The following is a 17,575-nucleotide window of genomic DNA, read 5'->3' on the forward strand; positions in this document are numbered from 1 at the left end:
ATCATGGCCGGTTGTGATACAGCCTGGATTCGAACCGCTTAGACCGCTGTGCCACTCGGCGTTGCTAAAAGCAGTCAGGAAAGTTCGCATTTGGAAAATGTTCAGACCCCTTGACTTTCTCCACATTTTGGTACATTAAGCCTCATTCTAAAATTGATTAAATTATTTGTTTCCCGTATCAATGGAAGGTTTCTAAAAACACGTTTTGTTTTTTCATTATGGGCTATTGTATGTAGATTGATGAAGAACTGTTAATCAATTTTAGAAGGCTGTAATGTAACAAAATGTAGAAAAACAGAAGGGGTCTGAATATTTTCTGAATGCACTGTATACCCAAGCATGACCAAGCTTATATGGCTGTGGTGGTCTTCATATGGCTGTGGTGGTCTTCATATGGCTGTGGTGGTCTTCATATGGCTGTGGTGGTCTTCATGTGGCTGTGGTGGTCTTCATGTGGCTGTACTGGTCTTTAGATGGCTGTATTTTTTGGTATATGCTTGTCTCCTACTCACCAACTAGCAGGACCAGCCGACGTCCCTCTTTGAGGTCCCTGCAGTACGGTGCCACCTCCAGGTAGGTGGGTGTCTGTGTGGCTCCTCCCATCTCCTGGCTCTTCCTTTTAGACTCAACACTCCCACTCCTACCGCCCCTCCTGCCCAGCCGGAAACTCCTTCTCAGACCAGCTGCAGGGAAAGAGATACCTGTCACACACCGGTCACTGTGTGTATGTGTGTGGGGGTGGGTGTGTGTGTGTGAATGTTAATTTCAATCTCTGTGTGTTCTAACAGTCAAATCAAATGTCTCACCAGAGGCAGCACATGCAACAGAGCAAAACAACAGTATTAGATGTTACGCAGTTGGCAGCTACAATACCAGTCAAAAGTTGACACACATACTCAATTAAGGGTTTTTCTTTATTTTCACTATTTTCTACATTGCAGAATAATAGTGAAGACATCAAAACTATGAAAGAACATATGGAATCATGTAGTAACCCAAAAGGTGTGTTAAACAAATCAAAATATATTCTACATTTTAGATTCTTCATAGTAGCCACCCTTTGCCTTGATGACAGCTTTGCACACGCTTGGCATTCTCTCAACCAGCTTCATGAGGTAGTCACCTGGAATGTAATTTCAATTAACAGGTATGCCTTGTTAAAAGTTTGTGAATTTTCTTTACTTCTTAATGTGTTTGAGCCAATAATTTGTGTTTTGACAAGGTAAGGGTGGTATACAGAAGACAGACCTATTTGGTAAAATACTAAGTTCATATTATGGCAAGAACAGCTCAAATAAGCAAAGAGAAATGACAGCCCATCATTACCTTAAGACATGAAGGTCAGTCGATCCAGAACGTTTCAAGAACTTTGAACATTTCTTCAAGTGCAGTCGCAAAACCCATCAAGCTCTAGGATAAAACTGGCTCTCATGAGGACTGACACAGGAAAGGAAGACCCGGAGTAACCTCTGCTGCAGAGGATACGTTCATTAGAGTTACCAGCTTCAGAAATTGCAGCCCAAATAAATGCTTCAGAGTTCAAGTAACACATCAACATCAACTGTTCAGAGGAGACTGGATGGATCAGGCCTTCATGGTCAAATTGCTGCAAACAAACCACTACTAAAGGACATCAATAATAAGAAGAGACTTGCTTGGGACAAGAAACAGCAATGGACATTAGACCGGTGGAAATCTGTCCTTTAGTCTGATGAGTCCAAATGTGAATCTTTGGGTTCCAACCACTGTGTTCTTGTGAAACGCAGAGTATGTGAAAGGATGATCTCTACATGTGTGGTTCCCACTGTGATGCATGGAGGTGTGATAGTGCTTTGCTTGTGAAACTTTGTGATTTATTTAGAATTCAAGGCACACTTAACCAGCATGGCATCCACAACATTCTGCAGCGATACGACATCCCATCTGGTTTGTGCTTAGTGGGACTATCACTTGTTTTTCAACAGGACAATGACCCAAAAACACACCTCTAGGCTGTGTCAGGGCTATTTGACCAAGACGGGGAGTGATGGAGTGCTGCATCAGATGACCTGGCCTCCACAATAAGCCAACCTCAACCCATTTGAGATTGTTTGGGTGAGTTGGACCGCAGAGTGAAGGAAAAACAGCCAACAAGTGCTAAGCATATGTGGGAAATCATTCAAGATTGTTGGAAAAGCATTCCTCATGAACCTGGTTGAGAGAATGCCAAGAGTGTGCAAAGCTGTCATCAAGGCAAAGGGTGTCTACTTTGAAGAATCTCAAATATATTTTGGTTTGTTTAGCACTTTTTTGGTTACTACCTGATTCCATATGTGTTATTTCATAGTTTTGATGTCTTTACTATTATTCCACAATGTATAAATAGTAAATAAAAATAAAAATCCTTGAATGAGTAGGTTTGTCCAAACTTTTGACTGGTATTGTACTTGTCTTACATGAATCCTACTGCATATAGTCACCATATTTAATGTAAGATGAGCTGACTAATGGATGTCTGCAATTACCCAAACAGGGAGCAAAATAAAAGCGTCTTGAGTGCTGGATATGATGACATACAGCAATGACGATGAGGAGAAGCAAGAACTGCAGACAGGCAAATGTGTATGAGATTTAAAAGAGCATCACACAGAACTGTCACCAGTCTCACCACCAAAGCTGTTGACAAGCACTGTCGACCATCTCAACAGCTCAACTCCACCACTCTGAGGAGACTAAGGAGAGGACAACATACGATTGAATGTTCTCTCATGCATTCGCTTGAATGAAAACAGAGCCTATGCCATGTGTATGTGGTCTGGCATGTCCTCCATGGTGTAACTGCCTGCTATAGATGTGGGTCTTACATTGCTATGACATCAGTTGCAGTTTAAATCAGTAAGCATAACAGGAATTTGGGCCTGTTTTCCTTGTTGCATGCTACAATTACTGTCATTTTGTCTGTGTTGACTTCGTTTTTAAAGAATGAGTTTTACCGACTTTATCAATCAGCACAGTTGGAAGGGGGTGACAGATATTGAATTAAACCAATATCAGATTTGATTCATTTGATTACATTGACAACAGTATATTCATGTCGTTTAAGGAAATAGGATATTGAGCATGCTGAAAACAATCTCCAAGACGCTTTCACCAAGAGTCAGTCTGAAATTATCGACAGAATCTAAAATAGGAAAAATAATTGTGTTTCTCTCCTAGCTGCACTGCCGAACACCCTCCATATAGTACTGTACTGAACATACTAAAACCTGCAGTCAGTGCGTGTATTATTTTGCTTCACTTTCAAATGTAAACTTCCTCCTACAGCACTAAACTACTATGAAGTTCACACTGCATCTCCTTCACTCTGAAGTTTACCTATGTTCCTTTTCCCTCTAAATAATCTAGAGTACTTCAGTGCACTTCACATGTAGCACACATGCATGTCATACCACACCAGTTGCTCCTCTCCAGTATCTCCTCTTCCAAATTCTGCTGTTTTTGGCTCTCTTTCTCCCTCGCCCTCTCTCCAACCATACCTGCTGTCTCGACCTCTGTCTCGACCTCAGCTATGAAAAGCCAACTCACATTTACTCCTGTGGTACTGACCTGTTGCACCCTCTACAACAACTGTGATTATTATTTGACCCTGCTAGTCATCTATGAACATTTGAACATCTTGAAGAATAATCTTAAATGGCCACATACTCTTGTAATCTCCACCCGGCACAGCCAGAAGAGGACAGGCCACCCCTCAGAGCCTGGTTCATCTCTAGGTTTCTTCCTAGGTTCCTGCCTTTCTAGGGAGTTTTCCCTTGCCACCGTGATTCTACACCTGCATTGCTTGCCGTTTGGGGTTTTAGGCTGGGTTTCTTTATAGCACTTTGTGACATCTGCTGATATAAAAAGGGCTTTATAAATCAATTTGATTGATAGCTAGCGTGCTGTCAGTCGTGTGGCATCCATTAAACAATCAATATCACTTTGGAGCTGAGACTCAGAAAAAGTAAAGAGCGCTACCACATCCTGTTCTGGAATCTGGACAGACACTACACATGCGCAGCACAAATATATGACATGCTGTAACTTCAGTAGCCAATAATAAACAACACCTGACACTTAACTCAGTCAAACTGAAGCAGGAGTGCAAATTGATATACGAAGATTCCATTGGCATCAAATATGCGGGTAGCTATTCAAATATGCAGGTATCTATTCTTCTCATGATCTTGCTGCTTGAAACCTAATAATGCACCGGTGACCATGAACAAGGATCAGACAGCTACCCATTGTTGCTATTATTCTGTCTGGGAAATGCATTTTATGCTTCGATAAAGAAAAACACACACACATTCTCTCTCTCTCTCACACACACACACACACACACACAAACGCACTGACACACACACTATTGCTAAACCGGCATCAAACACATCCAAGGGATCTGAAGAAATGGGGAAAATTATCTGGCTGTTTAAAACTCATGGTCTTTCCTTGGCTTCCCCTATAGCTCTGGGGAGCACATACTGATTGAATAATCTGGTTTGTAAATAAAGTTTTTTTCAAACCAGAAACGGACTGACCATATGGCAGTTCGGGAAAATGCCAGATGGGCTGGTCCATCTTTAACCTGATGGGTCTGTCTAAAAATGGGCAGGTATGTTAGAAATGCTCGGGTCAATTTGTGGTTCTAGTCCGTCTCAAGTTCAACCCCTGCTTGATTTTTCATTCCGTGTCTGGATCTTATTGGTAGTAAGGTGATGATACATTTTCCTCATCCCTATCCCTGGAAAAGGTAACATCTCACCGATGTGGATTCCAGTAATAGCTCCATAGTCTGCATCCTCCACCACTGTAGAGAGAGTGAGCGGAACACGGGAGAGAGGGAAAGAAAAGGATGGATCAAGGAACAGAACATAGTTTTAATTCCTAATCAAATCAGTACAGTACATTACTTTTTTTAATATTATTATTTTGAACAGAGGGTTTAAATAGTTTTTTTTACATTGTTTGATAGAACAATAAAGTGAAAGAAGACCAACTGTGACAAGCAAGCAGTACCTTCCTCCTTTTCTGAGAAGCATGGATACAAAACAAGACAAGTGAATCATGGAGACAGTAGTTAGTTATGTCTGTACACAGATGAAGGAAGGAATACTTATAAAACAGTGGTTCATAAATAGGCCCATAAAGCAAGGGTTGGCATCAGGCAGTCCGCAGGCCAAAATCAGCCCACGAGTGATTTTTTGGGGGGGCCCCAAAGTTGAGTAAAAAACATAATACAAATGTTTCGGGTAAAAAAAGACTGTAAAATCACCAGGAATTCAGCTTAAAATGTGTTTAAATTAGGAAACCTATTCCCAAGTATTCCCACAAAATTAAAAAGATGTGATCGTGTCTCAATCAAGCTATAAAATTGTTATTTTCAAATACAATCTCATTTGGGCTTAGTTATGTTCAATAGGCTTGCGGTAGGTTTGCGTTATTATTATTAACGGCTGTGTTTTTAATATCAAGTGTTATTTTACTTTCTCTGGTCAAATAAGTAACATACATTAGTGCAAGCGCCCGCATGCTTCCCATCCGAAACAGTTCGGAACAGTTCATGCAAACTATATTGTGATGACATGTTTGTTCGTTTTAGTCTTTGGCAAGGGATTTTTGGGGGGTTGTTCGTGCACACAAAATATTTTCTAGAGGAAAGCCGAAGTTCAGGAGCTGAAGTCTACGCCCTTCGTCGGTCATTGGTCTTCAATTAAGTATTTGTTGTCATTCAACGATAGACGACTTGTTTCCATACACATTTTCTCACTTGAGAAATACTGCACCAAACATCTTAGTTAGATGCATCAAAATTAATGACAGAGTTCTTGAGTTATCTTAGAAAAATTCTGACTACTTTGAGGAAGTGTATACTGGCTATGGCATTTCAAGATGGACAAACAGTACTATTGCCACTTTTTTCAAGTGTAGCTCTTAAGGGAGTATGCAAGCTCATTTGTTCGGTTCGCCTAGCCGCTTTCACTATTAATGGAGAGGAGAGAGCTGAGGGACGGTCCGACGTGAGAGGCGGACCCTCGGATGCTCTCCCTCCGCTGAGACTGGCAATCAGATGCAGACAAAATCAGTCCAGTAAAATAAAGAAAGCACCTCATTTAAATATATGCTCACTCAGCTTTGCCTCACAAGTAACACAACAAATGATGATCTACCTATTACCGGTGTGATCATATACCTCAAGTTTTGAAATATAATTTTTAAATGGTATAAGAAGAACAACATTGTCAGGGCAATTCAAGCATATCCAATATGCAGTGATAATGTACTAGGCATATAGCCTACTACAAACATCACTGCTACAGAACTGTTTTTAAGTCATGTTAAAACAAATCTGAGTGTCAGATCTCAGCCTTCTTGACTCAGAATGTGAGGTCGGCTCAGAAAAGTTTGGGGACCACTGCTCTAGATGAACTATTCAAGACCCATCAGTTGCTACCATTTGGGAAGCACTGACGTAGTGCTTCCCAAATGACGACGTGTTAACTGATTAACTGAGCTACTCCTTGTGAAAATTTGTAATATGTATTGCAGTATAGTATTTGAAAGTATTGTGTATTTAACCCAGATCTGGACCTGTATCCAAACAGAGTAGAATATTGGTTGTAAGTGCTGAGAATACTCTTATGGCTAAAAATAAAAGCTATGTCTTAAAACAGGTTTTAACAGGATTCCTAGGACCTTTTCTGAGATGCTTTATGGATTGACCTTGGTGCGATCCTAAGGGATTCCCTTCCACATGTGGCATGTCCCTGACGTGTGACTTTCACCTTGACCTTCATGTATGACTTTAGACCTTCGGCCTTTGTCCTGGGAGAGAGTGTTAAATGACTGTTTATTCCCTGCAGGTGGGGGTTTATTGGAGAGATCATCACCTGTCACTTTGTTTGGGACTCTCTGAGGTTTAAATAAGGCTTTGGGCCGCTGGAGAGCGACTCTCCTAAAGGAAAGAAAGAGAACAGTTATGCCATTGTACAGAGTATAATTTATCTGAGTGAACAATTTTGGTGCCATAATGGATCAGACTAGGAATAATGTTCCTCAAACCTCAATTTGTCTAGTTTCAATTTATCAAAGGGTTCAGAACTCCAGGTTGACCCCCCCCTTCACTGATTTTTATTTTATTTTTTACTGTTGTTAAAACCTTTCTGGAGCATCATGCTTGACTGAAAACATTCAAATTTAAAAGACCATAAAAACTGGGGACTTTACTGTGTTCTCATCTTCTAATTGAACATTCATGTACTGTTCTCGTGTTTGAGATGTCATCTCAAAGTGATATAGACGTACAATAGCGGTTTGTTTTGCTGTCAAATAACATTTTTTTTAACTCGAGAAAAGTTAAGATTGGAGTTAAGAAACCTACATAATAAGACAAACTAACACAATGCTGATGTGAGGGTAGTTATGAATGTCTGTGCATAGATTGCCCATGGACATGGAGGCCCACCTCTCCTGAAGTTGCCTGGAGGGGATGAGTCCTGCTCGGGAGTTGCTGTCACCATGACGACAGGCTTGCCACCAGGCGTCGTCCTCCTGGTTAACGATCTGAAGGATGTCCCCCCTCTTGAAGCCCAGCCCTGCCTGTCTGCAGGGGATGGCAGGGTCCTCCTCGGGATTGTAGTCAAAGAGCGACCGTACAAATAACTGAGAACCACAACAAAAAACACAAGAGCTTTACTTCATTAAAAAATGGACCAGATATGTGCAATGAAATATGTTCATTTACATGGTCAGCAATAATAGTACGGCGCCCCTGGATCAAATTAGGGTTAGGTAGCTCTTTCACCTTGTCTCGGGCTCAGGTATTGGAACCAGCAATTTCAGTTACTGGCCCAATGCTCTAACTGCTAGGCTACCTGCCACCAATGATTCAACAATAGCGTCTTGAACATCCTAGGAGAATGTGCTGTGAAGGTGGTGTATGGGTTTCATGTTGCTATCTCGTACTCAGATGCTGTTATTTGTCTGAAATGCCAAAGAACCAATATAAGCAGAGCACAATAGCTTTACCATAGTCTCATTGGCTGACAGCTCTTCCTTGATGCCAGGTACTGGTATCACTTTAAACGTCACCTCTCCCTGCGATTGAGCCTGGCACAAAGATAATCACAGAATGTAGACTTGACTGACACACAGACAGGTACACATTAGACCACACAAACACATCAGGGATGTGTGATGCAAGCAAATACATACAACGATCCAAGCTTACAAGCAGCTAGCCTCTTAAATGTGAAGTTCCCATATTTGGGGACCCTATTTGATTTATTTTATTCAGTTCAGGCTGGTGTGAGAACGGTAGCTCCCATCTGCAAAAGCAGGGTGTCTGCGGAAAGCTGAGTATCTTGGCTATTGATCTGTGCCTTAAAATATTTGGTGTCTTACTATCATATATGGGCATATGAATGTATAAGGGCAAGCCAAGCCGATGACCTCATTTCAAGATGGCTGCTACCTACATTCCGGTTAGCGTTGTAAAGCATAAACAAAATAAATACAGAATAGTTTGATTCACACCGAAAGCCGGGACCTCACAGACCATGAGGGTCTCATTTGTCTGCCTGTGACCTACCGTTATTGATCACCAGCCCTGAGAGTCAAAATGTTTATTTTACACAACGTTTTCACCAAACAGCAAAGATCTTGCAAGGTAAGCTTCAATTTGGTCTGTGATGGAGCTACATGGGGGGTATGGTTGGTCAGAACAATTCTAGCCTATTGCCAATGTTATCTGATGATGTATGACTTCATGTCAAAGTCGAATGTCCACTGAGTGACTATATTTTTGCGCATGAAAAATTTGATGAAAACACTTGGATATCCCCTGTATGTCCCCCGACATCACCACAATGTTTGAGAGAGGTTGGTGTTGTAGAAATGTAGTTTTTATAGTGAACAATAACTTTTAGGCACATCCATTGTGCAAAAACAGTGCAATTATCACATGCAGACACTTTGGAGCGGTTGAAAGGACACTTGAATGTACCCCATATACCCCATTACACCACCACAATGTTTGAGTGAGGTTGATATGGTAGAAATTGTGTTTTTATACTGAACAAATAGCATTTAGTGACTGTAAATGTGTAATAGCACTGGAATTAATAACACTAACACCACTTAAGCATCTGCCCGTTTCTATCAATCACAGTTTTTTTCTGATATTGTTCACATGTTGTGGAAGCCATCTGATGTGTTTCCAGCTCTGGACATCAATAATTCACTTATAGCTTGTCAATGAAAGATTAATTTTGTGTGTGCATGATCTTGTGTATTCTGAACTATGTAACTCTAATCTATCTTCTGATCATTTCCTCAAAATCTCTGAGATGTCTTCTTTCCAAATATACCAAGTTTGGGCATGTCAGAATCATGTATTACACATGAATAGCAGTTACTTTTGGGTATGTCTATTTAGGCGGAAATCTACATTTTGACATTACATCTAAGCTAGACACTAGCCTCACTTGGCCAGACATACAGACTTGACACAGACCACACACACTCACACCATAATAGGAATGATTTCCTCCGGTGTCTTATCCTCCATTTGGACTCCATTGACTTCCCTTAGCTCATCGCCCTCATGAATCAGACCTGCAAAATATATTTGATTAAAGAGCACTAAATTCTCTGAAACGTTTTATAAATGTATGATTACACTGCTATTACATGGTATATATGTAAAGGACATCACTCTGCTTGCTTAGTACCATTTCCTCCTGATTCTGCCCATACCTGGCAAGAACTCGGGACCTCTGACTTGCAAGCACACGTGACCACCCTCCTGAGTAAGTGTCTTACCAATTGGCGCCACTCAAAAAGCTAGCTATTTGCTGCCGCAAGTGGGGAGACTTCGAGGGTGGGGAGTAAGTTTCACACATCCCAATGTAATATATTATCGATACAATTTAAATTGTTCATCAATTAACTTTTTAATTATTTTTACCACTTCTGTCTGCAGCACCCCCTCTCATGATCCTTGCTACAACTATAGCTCCAGTGGATTCATCTCTCTTTATGGTGGCCCCCTGAAAGAGAGAGAAAGAGAGAGAGAAAGAGAAGACAGCTGGATAAACAAAAGGGAGCATGAAGAAAAAAAGGAGGGATGAGAAAGTGGGTGAAGGCCAAAAAGATAGACGGATGGTACAACAAGGTCTTCAATGATGTTAATAACAGAGAAAACAATCATGTCTGCTCACCGTTTGCTGCTCCCAATTAGCAATCTTCTAATAAAGCCATGAACATTGATGCTGTTACCCCAGGCCTTAAATGTCACTTAATTTGCCACTGTAATTTGTTTAGAGACAGAACCATTTTGAGAGTGTGTGATGGACATAATCACATAGATGGAGAGGTTCACACTTTTTCTTTACCAGATGTTATCAATGGGATGAAAAACACATTGGAAACACAGCATCTCATGCCATTACCAACAACCAGGTCACGTCAAGGTGGAGAACTTTGCATTATGGCTCAGACAAATGGCGGCATATTGCATCAATAAAACAGATCCCGAAACATCCATACGTGTAAGTTTGGTAATACTTATCAGTCTGCATAACGGTATGTTTTCTATTATTGGCCGGAAATACCAACCAACCACGATTGTTCACACACACACTGTCACGCCTTGGTCATTGTATTTTGTGTTTTCGTTATTTGTTTGGTCAGGCCAGGGTGTGACATGGGTTTATGTTGTTGTATTTCGTATTGGAGTTTTTGTATTATTGGGATTGCGGCTGATTAGGGGTGTTGTATGGGCTTGGCTACCTGAGGCGATTCTCAATCAGAGTCAGGTGATTCTCGTTGTCTCTGATTGGGAACCGTATTTAGGTAGCCTGGTTTCGCTTTGTATTTTGTGGGTGATTGTTCCTGTCTCTGTGTAGTTTCACCAGATAGGCTGTAATTAGGTTTCACGTTCCGTTTGTTGTTTTGTATTTGTATAGTTATTTCATGTATCGTCATTTTCATTCATTAAAGAACATGAGTAACAACCACGCTGCATTTCGGTCCGACTCTCTTTCCACAAACGAAGAATGCCGTTACAGAATCACCCACCACTCACGGACCGAGCAGCGTGTTAACAGGCAGCGACAGCTTGAACAGCGAAGGGAGGACGTTATGGACAGCAGAGGTATGGAGTATACGACGTGGGAAGAAATCGACAGGTGGGCGGCCGACCCAGAGAGAATGCCGGAGCCCGCCTGGGATTCGCTGGTGCAGTGCGAAGAGGGCTATAGGAGAATGGAGTCAAACTCCCTGTGCTCACCGTTGGGCTAGAGAGACCGGGCAGACACTGTGTTATGCTATGGAGCACACGGTGTTTCCAGTGCGGGTGCATAGCCCGGTGCGGTTCATACCAGCCCTTCCTATTGGCCGGGCTAGAGTGGGCATCGAGCCAGGTAAGCATGGGCAGGCTCGGTGCTCAAGAGCTCCAGTGCGCCTGCACGGTCCGGTCTATCCAGAGCCACCTCCACACACCAGTCCTCCGGTAGCAGCTCCCCGCACCAGGCTTCCTGTGCGTGTCCTCAATCCTGTAGCAACAGTTCCAGCACCACGCACCAGGCCTTCTGTGCGCCTCGCCTGTTCAGGGCAGCCAGAGCCTGTCTCCTCTCCTGCGCTGCCGGAGTCTCCAGTCTGACCAGCGCCGCCAGTCTGCCCAGCACCGCCAGTCTGCCCAGCGCCGCCAGTCTGCCCAGCGTCGCCAGTCTGCCCAGCACCGCCAGTCTGCCCAGCACCGCCAGTCTGCCCAGCACCGCCAGTCTGCCTAGCGCCGCCAGTCTGCTCAGCGGCGCCAGTGCTCCCAGTCTGCCCAGCGCCGCCAGTGCTCCAAGTCTGCCCAGCGCCGCCAGTGCTCCCAGTCTGCCCAGCGTCGCCAGTGCCCCCAGTCTGCCCAGCGTCGCCAGTGCTCCCAGTCTGCCCAGCGTCGCCAGTCTGCCCAGCGTCGCCAGTCTGCCCAGCGCCGCCAGTCTGCCCAGCGCCGCCAGTCTGCCCAGCGCTGCCAGTCTGCCCAGCGCCGCCAGAAGTGCCAGTCAGCCAGGATCTGCCAGTCTGCAGGGTGCTGTCAGCCTGCATGGAGCAGTCAGAGCTGTCAGCCTGCATGGAGCAGTCAGAGCTGTCAGCCCGCATGGAGCAGTCAGAGCTGTCAGTCTGCATAAAGCAGCCAGAGCTGTCAGCCTGCATGGAGCAGTCAAAGCTGTCAGTCTGTTCGAAGCAGCCAGAGCTGTCAGTCTGCATGAAGCAGCCAGAGCTGTCAGTCTGCAAGGAGCTGTCAGTCTGCATAGAGCAGCTAGATCTGCCAGTCAGCCATGATCTTCTAGATCTGCCAGTCAACCAGTCTCTTCCAGATCTGCCAGTCTCTTCCAGATCTGCCAGTCTCTTCCAGATCTGCCAGTCTCTTCCAGATCTGCCAGTCCACCAGTCTCTTCCAGATCTGCCAGTCTCTTCCAGATCTGCTAGTCAACCAGAATCTTCCAGTTCCGCCAGCCAGCCAGGATCTACCGGAGCCTACTACCTGCCTGAGCTTCCTCTCAGTACTGGGCTTCCTCTCAGTACTGGGCTGCCCCTCAGTCCCGAGCTGCCCCTCTGTCCCGAGCTGCCCCTCTGTCCCGAGCTGCCCCTCTGTCCCGAGCTGCCCCCCAGTCCAGTGGGGATCTGGGTGAGGACTATTAGGCCATGGTCAGCGGAGAGGGTGGATTATCCCAGGACGCGAAGGGGAGGAACTAGGACATTTATGAAGTGGGGTCCACGTCCCGAGCCGGAGCCGCCACCATGGACAGACGCCCACCCGGACCCTCCCTATGGTTTTGAGGTGCGTCCGGGAGTCCGCACCTTAGGGGGGGTTCTGTCACGCCTTGGTCATTGTATTTTGTGTTTTCGTTATATGTTTGGTCAGGCCAGGGTGTGACATGGGTTTATGTTGTTGTATTTCGTATTGGGGTTTTTGTATTATTGGGATTGCGGCTGATTAGGGGTGTTGTATGGGCTTGGCTGCCTGAGGTGCTTCTCAATCAGAGTCAGGTGATTCTCGTTGTCTCTGATTGGGAATCGTATTTAGGTAGCCTGGTTTCACTTTGTATTTTGTGGGTGATTGTTCCTGTCTCTGTGTAGTTTCACCAGATAGGCTGTAATTAGGTTTCACGTTCCGTTTGTTGTATTGTATAGTTATTTCATGTATCGTCATTTTCATTCATTAAAGAACATGAGTAACAACCACGCTGCATTTCGGTCTGACTCTCTTTCCACAAACGAAGAACGCCGTTACACACACAGATAGAGACCCACACACAACAATGCTCAAACACTGCAATGTGTCACTATAGATATATGGCAGCAAAGATATGGAAGAATTGACTCTCCAAAGCTTTAGTATGGAAAGACTTTGCAGCCCCCAGGTTTATCTGTAACCCTGTTCCTTCGGTTGTCTTTCCAACATGAGGCTTTTGTCCTGGTTACACCTTTACATGTGTGGCGTCCATGGACTAGGTTGTGTGACTACAATTTACCTTAGCACCAAGAAACTTTCAGCTACTTAGGCTATAAATAGACTACAATAAATTGACAATAGGAATGTTCTTAAAAGCTATTTTCTATGGCTTTAACCCTCAGCAAATGTTCCATATTGTTGCAGCATGAGCCAACCTGGCCTCAGGGCAATTCGTATGATTTGGTTTGCTTATTTTACCCCTTTCATATGTAGACAAAACCTGCAATCTTTATCATACACACTTATACAAACTTCTTTATACCGCCTTTTCTTTATATCTGAAAGGTGTAGGGGGTAAAAATCGCTGTACAGTAAAACACGCCAAGGGACGTAGACATGATTGCAGTATATTCTTGAAAGCGATAATTGAGAATTAGCATTAGCACACACTAGGCTCTTATGCGCTGAGAGTCCGACGTCCTGACGTACAATGATCACTTGGGTGTACCATTCCTGCCCATGTTTCCAACCCCTCCCAACCTCCTCAGTGCCGGTTACACACGGGGATGTATAAGGGGGTATACTGGCAAGAAAGTGGTAAAATTGGGACTGTTTGAAACGGGGTCATATAATTTTTGCTTGTAAGCAGGAATCATGAGGATAGAGTTGTGTTCAGATTTACCAAATGGAGTGCGAGGGAGAGCTTTGTTCGAGTCTCTGTGTGGAGTACAGGTGATCTAGATTCTTTTCCCCCTCTGGTTGCACATTTAACATGTTGATAAAAATTTGGTAAGTTTCTCTGCATTAAAGTCTCCGGCCACTAGGAGCGCCGCCTCTGGGTGAGCGGTTTCCCGTTTGCTTATTTCCTTATACAGCTGACTGAGTGCGGTCTTAGTGCCAGCATCTTAGTGCCAGCATCTGTCTGTGGTGGTAAATAAACAGCCACAAAAAGTATAGCTGGAAACTCTAGGCAAATAGTGTGGCCTGCAATTTATCACAATATACTCTACTTCAGGCGAGCAAAATCTAGAGACTTCCTTAGATTTTGTGCACCAGCTGTTGCTTACAAATATGCACAGACGACCGGTGCGCCTCCCCCCGTGCCATTCTATCTTGCTGGTGCAGCGTATATCCCGCTAGCTGTTAGCATTTGTGGCTAATGTTAGCAGATAATGTAGTGAGAATTCACGTATCGGTTAGTAGAATAAGGAAGGTTAGAAAACGGTTAGGTCAAATAATTCAGTTGTCCCCGACAAGATTCAAACACACAAACTTTGTGTTGCCAGACAGTCACATTATACTCCCTCCCATCATCCCCGACCATCGTCCTTTTATTTCATTTGTAACATAATACATTTTTTATACATCATACTAAATGGAGGGGCACAAATATCCAACGTATGGCACTGATTTCAGGCTGCATGAGCACAATCCTAACTAGAGATTTAAATGAAGGATTCTTCCCTACGACCATGATCCACTCACCAGTGGCTCCTGGCTTTTGAACAGGCTTATAATCTTCACAGAGTCCTCATCCTCTTCTTCAATGTTATCAGGTAGGGGTGGCAGCTCGGGGTCATAACCTTTCTGTGCTACTATGTCGTGAACAGAGAGAAGGCCCTGGACAGAGGACGTTAGAAAACAGCAAGAGTAGCTTTTCATATACAGCGAGGTCTGAATTTATTGACACCCTTGATAAAGATGAGCAAAATGAAATGTATAAAATAAAAAAAGTCAAATATTGAGCTATAATGCATGTTAAAAAAAATTGTGAATTCATATTATTTTATACTAATACAGTTGCTCAGAGAAATAGATTTTGTTTAACAAGTATTATTTGTATTTCACATACCTCACCATGCGAGGTTATGGCACTGAGCCTTTTTCTATAATGCATTCTTATGTCGAAGTCAAACCCACCACTGGTGTGCATGGCCGAAGAGCTCTATTTTCATGTCATCTGACCAAAGCACCGGTTGGGCGCCGAAGACGTGGATGTCGATTAAAGCAGCCCTCGATTAAGAGGGGTTGGGTTAAATGCGGAACAAACATTTCAGTTGAATGCATTCAGTTGTACAACTGACGAGGTATCCCTCTTTACCTTACCCTTTATAATCCAAGTGCCAATGCCTTTTAGCAAACTTCAGGCTTTTACATTTGTTGGATGACATGAAAATAGAGCTCTTTAGTCACGCACACCAGTGGTGGATTTTGTGTGGAAATGAGAATGCATGAGCAGAAAAGAGCCCCATACCTACTGTAAAATATGGTGATGGATCTTTGATGTTATTGGGCTATATCACTTCCACTGTTCCTGCGGCCCTTGTCAACGGCATCAATGGCTAGAACTTTACATAGTACCAAGACATTTTAGCCAAAAATCTGGTTGCTACTGCCAGACGGCTGAAACTTGTCCGCAAGTGAATCTTCCAGTAAGACAATAACCCTAAGCACACATCAATTATTTGAATGATTTATTTGATACTTTTCATTTTTGCACATCTTTGTCAAGGGTGTCAATCATTTTGCATCCTGTGTCTATTAGTGGCGGTCGGTCCAGGTAGGAAGAAAAGAATACACATATCTATCCCTCTGTCTGTCTCTTTGCGATAAGTCTGTCCATAGTGATGAAAATGAAAAGGCCAATACAATACTGGTCAGCTCATAACAGGTTTTATAAAAACAACATCCAGGAACGTTAACAGTAACAAGCATACATGTGAGCCACCAAGTGAGAGCCAGGAACAAACAGGTCGTTAAAGCTATCCAAATAAATCTGCAGTGAAATCCTGGGTTGTCCCAAATGACACCTTTTGCCCTATATAGTGCACTACTTTTGATCAGGGACCATAGGGAGTAGGGTGCTATTTGGGACGCATTCCTGGGCTGCCAACAATCCCTCGTTAATAAAGGAGCTCCACTGCAGCCCTGGAAAACCAGGCACTCTGCTTTTTAATTAGACTGAACAGTTCCAAAATATTAGTGCTTCTGAGATACTGTCAATAGGATTGAATAGAAGCACAAGGGCAATATGGGATTCAAACAGGTTGTTATTTTTCAAGAATCAATTGGTATATAAAATTAAGTCCAAAAATCGCTGCATCAATCCTAGATTGCCCCTTTATTCGCTCAGTTTCTTTCTCTGCCCGATGCAGACTGGCTGCAGTTGTAATGAAATGATTGGTTATGTTACCTTTTTCTGCTAATGATGCTAATTTGAAGATGTTAATAGCTGTGTGTAAAGGGAAGATGAAGGGATGGGGAAACAAAACTACATTTCACACCTGGATACATTATTCGCGAAATAAATGGGCTGTGTTAGTAGTAATTATAGGGTATACTGCAACAGCACCTGTTGATTAGTCAGCAGAGGTTGTGTGTGTGTGTGGGTGGGTGTGTGTGTCCATGCTTGTGTTTACATGCATGCAATAACATTGGCAGGAGGAACAGATTACTTTAAGGCCAGGCACCACAGACTAAAATTACATATTTTGCATCTACTTATTCTTTCTATTTTGCTCCATTAAAATGTGTATTTTCAAAAAGTTAAAAAATAAATTGTTTTTATACTTTTGTTAGTTTATCATATTAAATCAAAATGTCATGAATTGTAACCACTTAAATGGACATCCATCATTTCAAAGCTTGCTATATTGAATCACACATAATTTAAAAGCTAATTTTCATGTCAACTCATTTTTCTCAGCCTCAGAAGAAGCCTCAGAAGAATCTGCATTCCCCACAATTTGTGTGGTTATCATAAGACTTTATAAAAAAAAATACAGATAGAAAGTTGAAAAAAGTAGGCCTATTTATCCACAATCGGCTATGTGTAAGTTCAGTCCTGGAGTGTCTTGACAACATGAAACACAAATTTAGGCTGACTTCATCTAGTGTCCAGAAAAAGGTATTTCCGTAATGTGCAAATACCGTATATACAGATATCACCAAATACAACATTTCAGAAGAATTGCAATCCCCAAAATTATTATATTTGTGTCCACATTCTGGTAAAAGTTGATTTTGAAATGATTAAGGTGGGAAAAAAATACCTTATTAGGGTGTGGTGCCTGGCCTTAATGTGTGTCTCTAAAATAAACGGAATGAGGC

General features: G+C 43.0%; 1 protein-coding gene across 1 annotated transcript in view; it reads right to left on the reverse strand.

The window, feature by feature from the left end:
- The window catches only part of LOC124009644 (MAGUK p55 subfamily member 7-like), a 55,228-nt gene that overhangs the window by 23,984 nt on the left and 13,669 nt on the right, over positions 1 to 17,575 (reverse strand). The window contains exons 6-14 of the mRNA XM_046321649.1: positions 14,951 to 15,085; positions 9,986 to 10,067; positions 9,548 to 9,633; positions 8,047 to 8,127; positions 7,484 to 7,680; positions 6,909 to 6,973; positions 5,038 to 5,049; positions 4,784 to 4,828; positions 513 to 683 (exon numbers count right to left, since the gene is read on the reverse strand). Coding sequence (XP_046177605.1) covers positions 513 to 683; positions 4,784 to 4,828; positions 5,038 to 5,049; positions 6,909 to 6,973; positions 7,484 to 7,680; positions 8,047 to 8,127; positions 9,548 to 9,633; positions 9,986 to 10,067; positions 14,951 to 15,085 — 874 coding nt within the window. The remainder of the gene's footprint in view (positions 1 to 512; positions 684 to 4,783; positions 4,829 to 5,037; positions 5,050 to 6,908; positions 6,974 to 7,483; positions 7,681 to 8,046; positions 8,128 to 9,547; positions 9,634 to 9,985; positions 10,068 to 14,950; positions 15,086 to 17,575) is intronic.

This window comes from Oncorhynchus gorbuscha, linkage group LG22 (genome assembly GCF_021184085.1).
Source record: "Oncorhynchus gorbuscha isolate QuinsamMale2020 ecotype Even-year linkage group LG22, OgorEven_v1.0, whole genome shotgun sequence".
Classification (NCBI taxonomy): domain Eukaryota; kingdom Metazoa; phylum Chordata; class Actinopteri; order Salmoniformes; family Salmonidae; genus Oncorhynchus; species Oncorhynchus gorbuscha.